The sequence below is a fragment of the Dermochelys coriacea genome, chromosome 23 (genome assembly GCF_009764565.3).
Source record: "Dermochelys coriacea isolate rDerCor1 chromosome 23, rDerCor1.pri.v4, whole genome shotgun sequence".
Lineage (NCBI taxonomy): Eukaryota > Metazoa > Chordata > Testudines > Dermochelyidae > Dermochelys > Dermochelys coriacea.
Window position 1 is genome coordinate 16483801 of NC_050090.1, and position 15358 is coordinate 16499158.

Sequence of the window (15358 nt, forward strand, 5' to 3'; positions counted from 1 at the left end):
CCAAGTCCACGTCTTTATTGTCTCCGTCATGAGCCGCGGCTCACGTCACCGACCCACTAAACACCCCCCAGAGCTGGGAGGGGGGCTGGGAAAGTGCAGTCAGAAGATAGTCCAGGCCCCCCCCATGAGCCAAATATACACAGCACGTCCCTTAGCGCCCCTTTGTACAGATGCAAGCGGGCGGGCGGCGGACTTGCAGTGGGACACATGCGGGAGGGGCTGGGGAGCAGGAAAGGGGGGTTAGAGCAAGTCCAGGGCAGAGCAGGTGGGTAAAGGAGCCACTACCCCAGGGGAGAAGTGGGAGCCGCCCAAAGATGAATAGGTGCCCCTCACTCCCGACGCGCAGCCCCTGCGAGCTCAGCCCCATGCGCCAGCCCTGCCCATGCCCCCCACTTCCCCTCATGGGGCCCCTGGGGAACTAGGCTGCGGTTCCCCCTCCTGCCAGCGGAGGCAGCACCACGACACCTCACCTCTTTCCCCTGCTTCTTAAAGGGTTGGTTATCCCTGGCTTGGGGGGCGGGTAAAGTCTGGGGGTAGGGTGAAGCTCAGCAGGGGCAGGATCTGTGCTGGGGGAGAAGGGGTTCAGGTACCAAGAGGATGTGGGGGGAGGGGAAGATGGACAGTGAGATGGGGGAAGGGAGGTCAGGTGGGGGCAGGTTCCCCCCCCCGGGAGGGGCTAGAACTCGGGGGCAGGGGACAATGAACCGTTAATGGAGCTGGGAGGCCGAGGGAGGAGGCGAAGGGTTAAAAGGGCCTGCCCCCCACATAATGTAAGGGGGGGGGAGAAGAGGAAGCTGCTGGCCAAATGGGGGGCAGCGCTTGAAGCAAGGGCATAGGGGGCCCTGGGACCAGGCAGGTCCTGCCCCTGGTGCAGTGGGGGGGGTCAGTGGGCCCCGCCGGGCTCAGCGCCGTTGGGGGTGGGCGGGGGGAGGGGGACGCACTCCTTGCTGAGCCGCACGACCTCCTGGGACAGGACCTCCAGGTGCTGGAAGAGACGAGAGAGCGGGATGAGGGGCAAAGAACCCAGGAGTCCGAGAGACCCTGCCCCCTAGGGGAGAGGGGCTGGGGGGGCTCTTCCCCAGCAGGTGGGGACAGGCACTAGAGGGCGCTTTCCCCATGCCCCTCCCCCCGACTCCACCCCCACAGACTCCGCCCCTCCCCATGACTCCGCCCCCTCACCTTCTGCAGGTGCATGTTCTTGGTGAGCTGCTCCTCCAGCAGGTTCTGCAGCTTCTTGTTCATCTCCCGCAGGTTCTCGTCGCCCGGCTTCACCAGGTCCCGCAGGACACTGCCCAGGCTGCTGCGCTCCAGGGGCCCGTGGGCCGCCGACACGTCTGGGGGGGCAGATGGGGGAGGGGTCAGCCAGCCCCCCACCGAGACCCTACAACAGCACCTCGGGGGCGGGGGTTGGGGGGCAGCCGGCTCCAGGGCTCTCCCGGAGCCGGAAAACCCACTGGGATTGGCTAGGGACCCACCCCCAGGCCGGGAGGGGGCGGCGGGGGCGTGAGCAAGAAAGATAGGACGCAGGTGTCCTGGCGCCCCTCGCTCTAGCCACCAGACCCCACTCCCCTCCTAGAGCCGGGGAGAGAACCCAGGAGTCCTGGCTCCCCACCCCCCCAAGCCGCTAAACACCACTGTGCAAGAATGCTTAGAGCGGGGGGGCGGGGAGCCAGGACTCCTGGCTCCCCCCCCCGCAGGGCAGGACAATGACAGAGGAAGGTAAGGAGCAGGGAGGGTATTTTTAGCCGTCATTAAACATTCAGGGCCGGAGCCGCCAGCTGCCAAGCCGAGGGGAACACGACCCCACAGCAGCTATTTATACCCGGGGCTGCAGGCCAGAGCCGCCCGCCAACCTACCACTCCCGGCTCACTGCCCCACCCCAGAGGTGGCTGCATCTCCCCCTGGGGCACGGCTAGGCCAACACTAGCCTGAGCCTGGGGGAACAGACCGGAGGGTGCAGCCCTGCCCACTTCCAGCCCAGCAGGCAGACAGAGATGAGCTAATTCGGGGTCCCTGGGCAAATGCTGTGCCAGCCAAACCCCCTCCCCACAGCACCCCCCAGCACCCAGCCCAGCCCTGCGAGAGAGGGCTCCCTGCCCAGCCCAGCCCCTCACCCTGCAGCCCCCCTTGGGCTGCCCTGAGGCACCTGGCTGCAGGGGGCCGGGGGATGCAGCGCCAGGCCTGAGCCAGGCAGGATCGATTCCCGGAGCCGCCTCTGGCCCAAGGTGACCCAGGCTGGAGGGAGCGGAAGGGGACTCGCCCAGCAGCCCTTGAGGAGCCGCGGGCCAGGGAGAATTCCAGGGGGAACGGGACACAGAGCCTTTCCCCTGTAGGGGGCGCCGACTCCAAACTGCCTCCCGGCAGGGGGCGGCTGGCGCAGGGGCCCGGGGAACAGGACACAGGGCAGCAGAGCACTTTGCTATCCTTCCAGATCAACAGAAGTGACTTGAAAAAACCTAACAGGGCTGCAGCCTCCTTTGGGGTGGGGACCTACGAACAGCCCCATATAAACGCCACATGAGGATGGCTCATTTGGTGCCAAAATGCAGCCACCTCTGGGGCAGGGCAGCTGGGGAAACAGCCACACACAACGCCGCACAGGGGTGTCTCACTCAGGAAGGGTTGGAGGTATGCAGCACCCATCCCTTTGGCCTCAGGGCTGGAGGGGGTGACCAGCCTTCCCCAGAGCCCCATGGAGGCCCCCAGCAGACATCCAGGGTAGCCGACACCCGCACAATCCTGCTAGCCATGCCCTGACCTGCCGCCCCCACCGCACCTGAACTCACCTGGGGTGGGGGGGAGGAGAGTGGGGCAGGGGTTTCCCAGCATGCCGTGCAACAGAAGGCCTCCCCCCTGCCCTGGCTGAGATGGGACACCCCCACGGCTCCCGGCCTCGTAACATCTGGGACGCCTGGTGATGAATCCAACCCACTGGGACAGGGAGAAACCACCAGCCCCCAGTCTAATCCACTGGACCTCACTCCCTTCCCACAGCCAGAGAGAGTCCTGGCTCTCAGCCCCCCCCAGCTCTAACCACCAGACTCCACCCCCTCCCGGACACCAGGGTCCTCACCGATGCGACTGTCCATGACGTAGGTCTCAATAATGGCGCTCTTCCGGCACAGATCCTCTGCCATCGAGGCGCTGCTCACCTCCAGGTGCTTCACCTGTGGGGCAGGTCAGAGCCGGAGACATTGCCCCTCACTCCCGACCCACAGCCCCCAGCCCTGATCCCCCCTCACTTCCTAGCGCCCCCCATGTGTCAGGGCCGGTACCTTTTCCTCCAGCATCCACTTCTCCTGCTGCATCTCCGCCAGGCGCTGGAACAGCTCCGAGATCTCCTCGTCCGACAGGTCCGCGGGGCGCTGGGGGCTGCCTGTGTTGGACTGGGGGGGCAGAGAGGGGGGGAGGGGCTGCCCTGAGTGCTGATGGGACCCCCCAGGGAGGGGGAAACAGGGTGTGAGGGGTGGGGTTTGCAAAGGGGGGGGTCTGGGTATAGTCTGAGGGAAGAGGGGGATAGGGAGTGGGGAGGGGAGGAGCCCTAGCATCGGGGCAGGGCTAGCACCAGAGGCCATGCCCCCAGGCAGGGAGGGGGGAGGAAGGAGCAAAGGGCTGCTGGGAGCCAGCACAAGAAGCCCCACCCCTTTCGGAGGGAGGGGGAGCAGAGCATGGGGGCAGGGCTTGGTACAAAAGAGGCCCTGCCCCCAATCAGGAAGCCCCACCCCCTCACCTTGACACTGCCCGGCCCCGACCCCTCCTTCATGATCTCTCGGTAGCTGAAGGACGAGATGCTGCTGCTGTCGCCCGTCTGCACCCGGCTGGGGGAGCTCATCTCGGCCAGAACCAGCTCCTCGATCCCTGCGGAGACAGGGCATGGAACCCAGGAGTCCGGGCTCCCCCTCCCCTCCCAGAGCCGGGGAGAGAACCCAGGAGTCCGGGCTCCCAGCTCCCCTGCTCTAAGCGGCCGCACCCGGGGGCGATGAAGGCTCTGAGCTCCGGGGAAAGAGGAACGAACGCGTCAGGGCTAGCAGGGCATTGAACGCCCTGGAGCCCCGTGGCAGCCAGGCCGGGAACGGTGCGTCCGCGTCCAATACTTGATCTCCCGTTTTCTGCTTTTCACTTGACCGTGGCAGGAGCGTTTCTGCCTCTTGGCCCCCGGACCCAGAGACGCCGTCCTCAACGGCATATCGCTGGGGGAGGGCAGGGGGACTCCAAGGAGTCAAGGAACAGCCCCACATGCGATGGACCCCCCCCGCCCCGAAAGCCATCGAGTCAAACACGCTCTCCTCTGGGGTGATCCCCATGTCCATCCCCACGTCCCTCCCTGCTCTAAAGCTTGCTGAGCTCTTGGCCTTCAGGGACATCATGTGGCGAGGAGTTCCGCAGGCTCCCCCTTTCAAACTGCCCCCTCCCCCTTCTGTGAAGCCTTGGCAGAGAATGGTGGGGCTGCCCCCACTGGCGGAAGAGGGAACAGTGCACAGGCTGCGCTCCCATCGCCCCCTACAGCCCAAGATCGCCACAGATTCGCTGTGCACCTGTCCCCTCCAGCTGCCTCTCAGTGCCAGAGCAGCCATCCCCGTGTGACATCGCGTGTGGCTGTTCCCCAGCTGCCCTGCCCTAGAAGTGGCTGCATCTCGGCGCCAGACGAACCACATTCATGCAAAGGAGCGTGGGAAGGGACTTGGAAGCAGGAGGTTGAGGGGAAGATCCCGTGTCCCGTTCCCTGTCCCTTGGGCCGGTGTCCCTTCCGCGCTCACCCGGCCGGGTCTTGGTGTTGGTCAGGATCTCCTGCAGTCGCTCCTGCAGCTTGTCCGCCCGCTTCCTCTCCAGCTGCAGCTGCCGCTTCAGGTCTTTGAGCTACCGAGAAGGGGGGCAGCGAATTGAAAGGGCCGGTGGTCCCGGGGGGCGCAGCCCTGGGCTGAAGGGGCAGGGGGATGGGGCAGGAAGCAGGGACATTAGTAGGGGAGCGCGCTGCTGTTTAACCCCGTCTCCCCTCTGCACAGCAGCAGCTGGAGGGGCCTGGGGGGGCTCCATGACCTGCCAGTCCCTCCACGACTGCTGTGCATCAGAGGAGCGCCCGGGCTCCATCCCAGCTCGGAGGGCGGGGGGGGGATCAGGGTTCCTGGGTTCCGTGGGCAGGGCCAGAGGGGGCCACTCACAGTGGCACTGCCTTTCTTCTCCAGGATGCGCTGTCCGTCCACCGTGTCCTTCACCTCCTGCCAGAGACGGGGCGGCGTCAGTGTCACCCCCAGCCCAGCCCAGCCCTGGGGGGCTCTGGGGCCGGAAGGGAACCGGGGCAGCCCCTCACCTGTCTGAGCCGGCTGATTGTGGCCACGTGCTCGTCCCGGGAATTCTCGGCCGCCCGCAGCTGCTCCCTGGCAGCTTCCACCTCTTGGGCCTTCAGCTGAGGGGAGGGAGAAGCAGCCAGGGGTTAACAAAGTCCCACAGATGATGCAGCCACCTCTGGGGCGGAACAGCTGTGTATACCACCACACAAGGAGAGCTCCTTGGCTCAGAGATGCAGCCACCTTTGGGGCAGGGCAGCTGCCAGTCGTACCTTCAACTCGGCCCCGTGCTGCTCCTTGCACACTCGAAGTGCCTCTTCGTGGTCCCGCTGGTGCTTGTCAATCAGCTCCTGCAACGCAAGATAGAGACACCCCGAGTGAGAACAGCCAGGGATATGGGGGGGGATGGACAGACCTGAGGCCGGTCCCCTCCAGGGGGCGCTGGCTCCCACCCGGCCCCAGGGCAGGCGACAGGAATGGGACCCGGGGCCTCTCCCACCTCTGCTTCCTTGAGCCGCCGCTCGAACCAGCCTTTGGCCCCGTCCATGGACTGGATTTGCAGGCGCAGCTCCTCCACCGTCTGCCGCGAGCTCTCCAGCTCCCGGCTCCGGGCCTGCGGAGAGAGGCACCATCACCGCCCGCCTCTCAGGACTTTGTGTTATGCCTCTATTTTCACACAACTTTGTATCAGATCTTTATATAGAAAACATTGTACTGAGCCCTGGTCTAACGTTAAATAAAAACGTTTTTTCATTTGGAGTAGAATAAGATTTCTCCCCCCCCCGCCCCCCTTAATCAATTGCCCTGTGGCGTGAACGAGGTGTGAATGAGCAAGGCAAGGCGTGGAAGGCAGCACCTTCAGCCAGCTGCAGCCCTGGGAGAGAGGATGGAAGCCAGACCCAAGAACAATGAGCCGTGTCAAGTGGGCTCACTGAAGAGCAGACACACTGGCAGCCTTGGGGGTGAGGAGCCAGCCCCTTCTCTGGGGACACCCTCTTTGCAGCATTGGGACGACCCCCAGAAGGAAATGCCACAGGGGGCCAAGGGACCCAGACTTTGTTTCTGAGACAGATTCGCATGAGAGGGAAGCGGTGAGAAACATGGGGTGTCTTGCAGGGGACCCCGGGTCTCATCCTGTCAACAGCAGAGCATCGATCCTGATCGGCAGCCGCCCGGCTCCAGCCCTCCCCCATCTAACTCACCTGGCCTGTGAAGTTAAGGGGAACAACTAGTTGGTAAAAACAACAAGACGGAGCGAGTGTGTGCGCGCGCGAGGGAGAGTGTAATATCTACCATACGCATACGATACAGTGTTAATACATACATGTATTACAATAAATGTGGCGTTTTGCCTTATTCCCCATGAAAAGATCCTGTGGGATACTTTACGTACAACAAAGGGGGCTTCAAAGAAGCAAGGCTAGTGTGACCCCACCCAGCTGGGGCGGAGCCCATGGGGCTGAGATGCAGCCACTTCTGGGGCAGGGAAGCTGGAACAGCTGCACACAACGCTGCACGGGGAAGGCTCGCCCGGGGCTGAGATGCAGCCAGCTCTGGGGTGGAGCAGCTGTATGTAAAAACTCTGATCCCCACAGGGCTCCCCTGCAGCACCTTCTCCTCCTTGAGCTGCCCCCGCAGCTCCTCCTCGTGGCGTTTCTTCTCCTCATGCAGCTCGCGCAGCTCCCGCTCGTAGCGCGCCCGGACGGCCAGCACCTCCTTCTCCTGCTGCACCCGCAGCGCCCCCAGCGCCTCCTGGTGCCGCCCCTTCTCCTGCTGCGTCTCCACCGCCATCGCGTCCAACATGGACTTCCGCTTGTCTGCGCTCTGTGGGGAGACCCCCGCTGAGACCCCTTCCGCGGCCAGGGGAGAGAGCCGCTCACTGAGCCCCCCCGGCGGTCAGGGGAGAGCGCCCCCCTGCAGCCAGCCCCCCAGGGATTGGCCCCCCCAAGGGACTGGCCCCACTGAGGCCCCCCACAGCCAGGGGAGAGCGCCCCCCGCTGAGCCTCTCACCTTCCTGGCCTCTTCTAGCTCCAGCAGCAGCTTCTCCTTCTCCTGGCCCAGCTCCTGCAGTTGCTCTAGGAGGCGGCTGTTGGCTCTGATGGATTCCTGAAGAGGAGTGTGAAAAAAACAACACAAACAGGCCCCGATAAGTCTGCTGCCCCCCACAGCTCAGACAGGGCCACGAGCGGCCAGGCCAGGGGACAGAGACACTCCGGCTAGCCCGGGGCCCTGTCTCCCAGAGTGGCTGGCGTGACAGGTTCAGGGCCAACGAACAGAGCAGGGCGAGTCTGGGGAAACCCCGGCTGACAGAGGTTTCTGGGTTGCCCTGAGCCGCTCGGGCTAATCACTGGGCCTGACCTCCAGCTGCTTCTCTGGCCTGTCCGACGCCCTGGGGTGAGGAGTTCTGCAGGTGAACGCAAGAGCGCGGCTTCCTGGGGGCATTAAACCAGCGGCCTGACCCTTCCATAGGGTGACCCCCCTGGTTTGGCTCCTGGCAAAGGACGGAGTGGGCTGCTCCTTGATCGGGAACCTGGCGCCCCCCACCATTGATAACTCAAACTGGCGCCCTCTGGGAGCAGAGCAGGGGCCTGCAGGCCCCACGGGCGGGGTGAGCCCTCCTCAGGCATCCCGTCTCCCCCCACCTGTAGCTGGGTGTTTAGGTCGTCCCGCTGCCCAGCCAGCGCCTCCTTCTCGCTCTCCCTCTCCTGCAGCTCCAGGCCGAGCGCTGCGCTCTGCTCCCGCAGCAGATTCATCTCCTGGGTCTTCGACGTCTGGATCTGAACAGCAGGAGAGGAAAGGACGCTCAGCCTGGGGAACTACTCACCACCGGACCTCGGACGGCAGACCAGCCCCCACCCTGCTGCGCTTGGCCGGCGCTAGTTAACTCCAGCATCTCCTAGGACAGGGAAGGAACCCAAGTCCCACTGACACTGGGAACCCGCCTTCAGCTACGGCGCACCCCACATCACTGGAAAGGATCAGGAATGCCCAAACATCAAGTGAGGGGTGTGGGCACCAGCTATCGGGGGAGTCCTCAGTGGCTGGGATAAGGGGAGGGATGAGCGTGCCAATAACTGGGATTAGCAGTGCCAGAGCACGGGGGACACAGACCGGGAGAGGGCGGGGGGTGATTGCCCCCCTCCTCCCCAGAGATAAGGGCAGAAAATAGACCAGAGGGGACACGGACTCCAGACGCAGGGAGAAAAGCGGATTTCCCAGGCCAGGCGCCGACAGAGGAAAGAATCCAGCAAGCAGGAGAACCTGGGCATTCAGCACAAGAGCATCACACACCTTTCCTCGAAGCACTGCCGACTTGGGGAGGGCTTGCCTGGCACGGAAATGCAGTCGCTTCTGGGGCGGGGCGGCTGGGGCAGTGCTTGAGAGGTTTAGGGCAGGCAGCGAAGGAGAATCCCGGCCACAAATCAAAGCCTCACCTCAGCGCGGGACGGGATCAGAGGTGCCCCAGCAGCAAGTCCCGCAAACTGAGATTTGGACCAAGACCCTGAGCTAGCGCCCCCGATGGACTTAGAACTGCCTAGGGGGAATTAATGACTCCCCCTAACGCCCGGCCCTGACTGCCAGGGGAGAGCCCCCTGACGAGCCCCCCACCGTGCTCCCCACCCCAACGCCCAGCCCTGACTGCCAGGGGAGAGAGCGCCCTGCCCCAGCGGGTACCTGCTCTAGTGCAGCTAGATTGGTTCTCAGGGCATCGTTCTCAGAGAGAATCGTCTCTACTTGCTCCTGGCTCTCTGCGCTCTGGCAGGCCACCTGCCCCCGGGGGGCACGGAGCGGGGAGGGGGAGACGCCCCAGAGACAGAGGTAGAAAGAGAAGAGACGCAGTTAACACAGAGAACAGCCGAGGAGGAGGAGATGAACGGCGGCAACGCATCCCTGCCAATTCCCCATCTGGTCCTCAGTTTCCCCAGCTGTACCTCACGTGTAACACCACTGCTCTCCTATGGCTGGGGCAGGACAGGGCCACCACAGCCTGGAGATGGCGCTATTTGTACATGTACGTAAAGTTGCAGCAATCAGGGTTAACAAAAAACCACTAAGAAAATATCCGTGAACTGCAAAATTCAACATGGGACCTGGAGTCGGCATGAAACAAGATCAACTTCAAAACCCCAAGGCAACGAAGAGCCCAAACCCTGACATGAAACGCAGAACATGCCCCAGCCCCAAAGGGAAATGAAGGGCCGAAAGGCCAGGCCCCCCGCGACACCCAGACCAGCACAGAAAGGGGGTACTGGACCGTGGCCGTGAAACAGGGTTAACGAAACGCAGACAACAAGGGAAAACCCCCGGGGGGGCGAAGCAGCTGCCCGCGGGAACCCACGGGAAGGGGCTGGTCATTTGCGAAGCGACCCCAAGGAAACAGGAACCCAGCAGGCGAAGCAGAGGGAGAAGAGAGGAAGAACCAAAGCTGGGCTGGGTCCCGGCCCCCAGCTGCCCAGCCCTGGGGAGGTTAGTTAAATGTGGGGGCGAGGGCCGGTTCCCCACATGTTGCTCCCATGGAGGCTGGAGGGAAGCGAGAACGGCTGCTATCCTCGACATGGCCCGGGGGGGGGGGGGGGGACGACCAGATCCCAGCCCCCACCCAGAGAACCCAGGAGTCCGGGCTCCCAGCCCCCTCTCCAACCAGCTAGTTCCACTGCCTCCACCCCAGGGACTTAGGCAGGAGTGACCCCGGGCGGGAGAAGCTCCCCCGGGGTTCAGCTGGGGGCTCACCTGGTCCTGCAGCGCGTGAAGGGCGTCCGCATGCTCCCTCTGCCAGCTCTGGAGCTGCTCCTGCACCTCGGCAGCACTCTGCCGGGGAGAGGGGGAGGGGGTGGGACAGAGCCCCCCCATGATCCCTCCCACAAACCATCCCTCCGCCTTCTGCACACCCCTGAACCCCCACATACGGAGCCCCTTCCCACCGGCCCAGCTCCTCCCTGAACCCAGAGCCAGGCAGCTGAGGGGCTCTCACCTGCGCGGCTGCCTGCAGCTCCTGGTGCAGTTTCTGGTTGCGAAGCTGCAGCGATTTCAGCTCCTCGTCTCTCCTCTGCTGGACCTCCTCCAGCTTGGTCCTGGGGGAGGAATTCCGGGGACGGGGCCCCTCATGCTCAGGGAAGGGGAGAGAACCCAGGAGACCAGGCTCCCAGCCCCCCTGCAACCACCAGACCCAGCTCCCCTCCTGGAGCCAGAGAGAGAACCCAGGAGCCCCGGCTTTCAGCCCCCTGCTCTAACCACTAGACCCCACTCCCCTGCCAGAGCCGTGGGGGAGAACCCAGGAGTCCGGGCTCCCAGCCCACACCACCCTGGCTGATCCCATGGCCAGTCAGGGCTGGGCACAGCCTGCCCCCCCAGCCGCAGGCCCCGAAGGAAGGGGACATTCCCAGGTGCCTGGCGGGTGGCTGCTGACACGGGCCCCTGCGGAGACCAGCTGCTGCCGCCCACCCATGTGTGAAATGCGGCTTATTCCACCCTATTGACCATCCTACCCCCCGGCTGGGTTCTCGGGCCATTACAATACAGTACCAGGCCAGACTGCTAACTGAGTGTGGCCTCACCAGGACCCAGGAGTCCGGGCTCCCAGCCCCCCCGCTCTAACCACTAGATCCCACTCCCCTCCCAAAGCCAGGGAGAGAACCCAGGAGTCCCGAGTCCAACACAACAGGGTAGGAAAAGGAGACAAACTTTTAATCATTTACTTGACACCCCATGCCAGAGACAGTTTGGAGTAGAGAGAATAAGGGTGGTGTGTGTGTGTGTGTGTGTCCGTCCCCGTCCGTCCGACGGGGGGGAGGAGCTGGGCCCTGCACCGTGTCCGTCCCCATGTGTGCGCACACGCAGGGAGGCCGGATGGAAGCAGCCAGCGAACAGGCGTGTGCCACGGAGCAGGCGAGCGACCGGCCCCAGGCCCTGGCCCAGCCGGCGGGTGCGGGGGCATCTTGCCCGCAGCACGGGGGAGCGCGGACGGGATTTTGCCTGGCCCGGCTGCAGCCGTGTCTCACCTGCTGTCGTTGTAGAGAGCTTCCTTCTCCGTCTGCAGCCGCAGGAAACTAGGAGACAAACACTGACAGTCACCCACAGACACAGCGGGGGGTGTGGTTAGTTATGGGGTGCGGGGCCTGTCCCCTCTAGGGAGTCGTGGCTCCCCCTGCTCTAACCACCAGACCCCCAGAGCCAGGGAGAGAACCCAGGCGTCCTGGCCCCTACCTCTCTTGCTTTTTCTTCAGTTTCTCAGCGAGCTGCAGAGAGAGAGAGGAGAGAGTCGCCATCAGGAAGGGGTCACCATGGACCCCCCACCCCACAGCCCAGGCCCCCCGCCCCGGTCAGGGATGCAGGGTTCCACTCGCCTTATTCAGCTCGTCCTGAAGCCGGGAGATCTCCATCTGCTTGGCCACCTGGGGAGAGAGCAAGGGGGGGGTCAGACCCAGGGGAGCCCCCAGCCCGAGACCCTCCCCCCTCGGGACTGCACCCCCCGCTGACCTCCAGGCTCTGCAGCTGCTCCCGCAGCAGCCTCTTCTCCTCCCGCGCCGTCTCCCACTTCAGTGCCAGCTCCGAGGGCAGGGGGGGGCAGGGGCTGGCGTCCGGCGTCGGCCCAGCCACGGCCTCCCCAGTGGGGCCCTGAGCTTGGGGGGCATCCCCCTGCCCCTCCGCCTGCCGGGCCACCTCCTTCTCGAAGCGCTCCTGCAGGGCTGTGGGGACCTCGTTAGTGCCCCACTCCCACCCCATGGCGCCCACTGGCCCCGATTGCCAGGGGAGAGCGCCCCATGGCACCCAGCCCTTCCTGCCAGGGGACAGCACCCCCCGCCCCTCTCCCCACCCACAGCGCCCCATGGCACCCAGCCCTTCCTGCCAGGGGACAGCACCCCCCCCCACCCCAGGTTACCTGCCACATTCTTTTGCAGCGCCTTGTTCTCGGCCTGCAGCCGCAGGAACTCACTGGGTGGGGGCCCAGGGGACGGGGACCCATCCGGCACTGGGTCCCCCTCCTGCATCCTCTTATTATCCTTCTCCAGCTGCTCAATCTGGGAGCACAGCTGGAGTGAGGGCAGCAGAGAAAGGGATCAAAGGTTAACTAATATCACCGTTTCCCCCCCATGTCCTTCCCGGGGCAAACTCTGGGGGATCTGAGAGCTCAGCCCCCTGACATGGTACCTTGGACAGCTCCCGCACCAGTGCGCTGTTCTGCAGCCGGAAATCCTCCTCCTGGCTGTGCAGTTTGCTCTGGAGCATCTCGTTCTCGCTCAGCAGGGCCTCCACCTCCTGGGGGGCGACAGGGGTAGGGCCCAGACCACCGGCTCTGATTCCCCCTCCAGGGCACCGAGCCCCCCGCCCCCAGCCCAGATGCCCCCCCAGGGCACCAAGCCCCATCCCCAGCCCAGCCACCGGCTCTGACCCCCACCCCCCTCCAGGCCATAGAGCTCCACCCCCAGCCCAGACACTGGCTCTGCCTCTCCCCCACCTGGATCCCAGGCCTGGGGCTTAGGACTCCTGGGTTCTCTCCCTGGCTCTGGGAGGGGTGTGGGGGCTGGTGGTTGGGGGTGGGAGCCAGGACGCCCAGACACAACGGTGACAGGCCTCACGCTAGTCCCGGTGACAGACAACAACCCTGCCCGCCCGAAGCTTTCCTGCCCCGCCGATGAGGCAGCCTCACCTGAGCCTTCTTGCTTTTCCCCAGAGCCTGGAGAAACACAGAAGAGAAACCTCAGTAACTAACACCACTGGGGACCCAGAGCATCCCTCCCACCCACCCCAGAGATGGCTGCATCACAGTGCCCGGCGAGTCTTCCCTGGGCAGCGTTATGTGTGGCTGTTCCCCAGCTGCCCTGCCCCAGAAGTGGCTACGTCTCAGTGCCAGATGAGCCCTCTCCATGTGGGGTTACGCTGGGCTGCTCCCCAGCAGCCCCATCCCTGCACCCTTCAGCAGGTGAGGTGAGCAGGGCCTTGTCACCAGTGCTCAGAGGCAGGATCGGGGACGCGCCGTCACACGCCCGAACGCACCCCAGGTCAGGGAGGGCAGGTACCTTCTGAGCCTTGGCGAGCTCCTTATCCAGAAAGGTGACACGCTGCCGGAGCCCGGTGAGCTCTGTGGGGAGAGAGACCAGGTCAAATGCCACGGCAAAGGGGTGCGTCCCTCTGGGGTATGGCAGCCCCCATCCGGCCCCAGGCAGGGACTGGCTGGCTCAGGGGGGCAGGGGCCTGTCCCCTCTGGGGAGCACCAGCCCCCATCCGGCCCCAGGGCAGGGACTGGCTGGCTCAGGGGGGCAGGAATGGGAGACGCTGGGGCAGAGGCCAAGGGCTCCCCAAGGGTGTGAGTCAGTCTCAGCGTCATCCCCCGGCCCAGCCCAGCCCAGCCCCCCCGTTACCGGTGCTGGTTTTCCGTAGCTCATCCGACAGCTGGTAGTTGTGGGTGCGGAGCTCCAGCAGCTGCGCCTGGGCACAAACACATGGGGGTCAGAGGGGGGCCCGGACGCCTGGGTTCTCCCCCCAGCCCGGGGAGGAGGGGGATCAGAGGGGGGCCCGGACGCCTGGGTTCTCTCTCCAGCTCGGGGAGGGGGGGGAGTCAGAGCGGGGGGGGGGCCCGGACGCCTGGGTTCTCTCTCCAGCTCGGGGAGGGGGGAAGTCAGAGCGGGGGGGGCCCGGACGCCTGGGTTCTCCCCCCAGCCCGGGGAGGAGGGGGGTCAGAGCGGGGGGGGCCCGGACGCCTGGGTTCTCTCTCCAGCTCGGGGAGGAGGGGGGTCAGAGCGGGGGGGGGCCCGGACGCCTGGGTCCCCCCGCACCTGCAGCCGCTGGAACTCCTCCGCCGACAGAGCCTGCGCCATCTTCCGGCCCCCCACCCGTCGGCGGACAAAAACTCCCCCGCCAGCGGCTGTGACGGTGCGGGTGACTTTAAGGGCGGAGCATAGAGTTGCCGGGGCGCCCGGCGAGAGCGTCGCCCGGAAGCAGGAACCATAGAGAGGTACCGGGCGCCGCCAGGACGGGCGGGAGAGAGAGTCGATGTCAGAGGCCGTAGGATCATAGAGTCCCGCCCTTCGCCCCGGAATCAGAAGTTGGGACCATAGAGACGTAGGGGCTCAAGCCGGAAGGAGAGACCATAGAGCCGTAAGTGACAGAGCGCCGAAAGAGTGCGAGGACCATAGAGATGGCCGGCGCGTACGAAAGCGGAAGTAGTAACCATAGAGCCTCTAGGGAGAGAGCGTCGCTCGCTGAAAAACCGGTAGTGGCCATGATAGAGATTAAGGCAGCACCGGTGGGCAGACCGTCCCCTTGTGAGCCTGGCGACCATAGAGACGCAGGCAGGGAACGTTACCGTTACCCTCTTTGGTCCTCCAGTGTCCCCTCCCCCAGCCCAGTCAGTGCTAACCCTTAATTAGGATTAATTAACTAACAATTAGTGACTGCTGGGCTGCCCCTTTAAACCCACCCAATTACTAGGTCCCTTGCTGATTAGCCAGCCCCAATTAGCTAATTACCCCTGATTAACGAGCTCCCAGGGGTCATTAACGATGGCGCCCTGGGGGAAGCCAGCACCAATTAAGGACCCAGGCTCCCAATTAACCCCAGGCTAATTATTGGGGCTGTGGCACGAGCCAAATCACCAATGCCGGGTACAATGGGGGGGGCCTGGGGAATATTGGGGCGAGGCCCAGGCTTGCCTCAGTTTCCCCTCTGCATCGTGTCCAGGCCTCACTGGAGCTGCCTGGCCGGGGGGACGCGAGCGGCCCGGGACCCTTGGGCTCAAAGGCCTTGGAGTTCAGGAGTTAGGCACTTGGGCTTCCCGGCCTAGGGGCTTCGGGCACAGCTGTGCATGAGCCAGCGGGCACAGCCCTCGCCACATCCCTGTGAGCCACCCGCACGGCTCCAGCCTCCCCCTCGCTTAACCCTGGCGTCTGGGCGCCGGCGAACCTCTGATTTCCATGACAAATCAACTGTGTGGCGTTATGGGCGCCTGTTCCTGGGTTGCTCTGCCCCAGAGCTGGCTGCATCTCAGTGCCAGGTGACATTCTCGTGTGGTGTTATACGTGGCTGTTCCCCAGCCCCAGAGCTGGCTGCATCTCAGCACTGGGCAAACCATCCC

At 64.6% G+C, this 15358-nt stretch overlaps 1 protein-coding gene across 6 annotated transcripts; it reads right to left on the minus strand.

Moving 5' to 3' along the window:
• GRIPAP1 (GRIP1 associated protein 1) lies at window positions 1–14314 on the minus strand. Of its 6 annotated transcripts, XM_038382222.2 has the most exons (26): window positions 14061–14297; window positions 13647–13713; window positions 13305–13366; window positions 12935–12961; window positions 12436–12543; window positions 12167–12317; window positions 11764–11972; window positions 11631–11678; window positions 11491–11522; window positions 11286–11333; window positions 10259–10358; window positions 10018–10095; window positions 8962–9054; window positions 7929–8063; window positions 7297–7392; window positions 6898–7110; window positions 5786–5899; window positions 5559–5636; window positions 5310–5405; window positions 5161–5217; window positions 4759–4858; window positions 3732–3859; window positions 3277–3387; window positions 3075–3168; window positions 1180–1334; window positions 1–985 (listed from the first exon to the last, which is right to left on the minus strand). In XM_038382222.2, the coding sequence occupies exons 1-26, from the start codon at window positions 14100–14102 to the stop codon at window positions 884–886; spliced, it is 2544 nt and encodes an 847-aa protein (XP_038238150.1). In that variant the 5' UTR covers window positions 14103–14297; the 3' UTR covers window positions 1–883. The 6 variants fall into 6 exon arrangements, with proteins under 6 accessions (XP_038238150.1, XP_038238152.1, XP_043357470.1 ...); XM_038382224.2 differs by lacking the exon at window positions 8962–9054 and having other exon boundaries at window positions 14061–14298; XM_043501535.1 differs by lacking the exon at window positions 10018–10095 and having other exon boundaries at window positions 14061–14295.
• Window positions 14315–15358: the final 1044 nt, after the last annotated feature.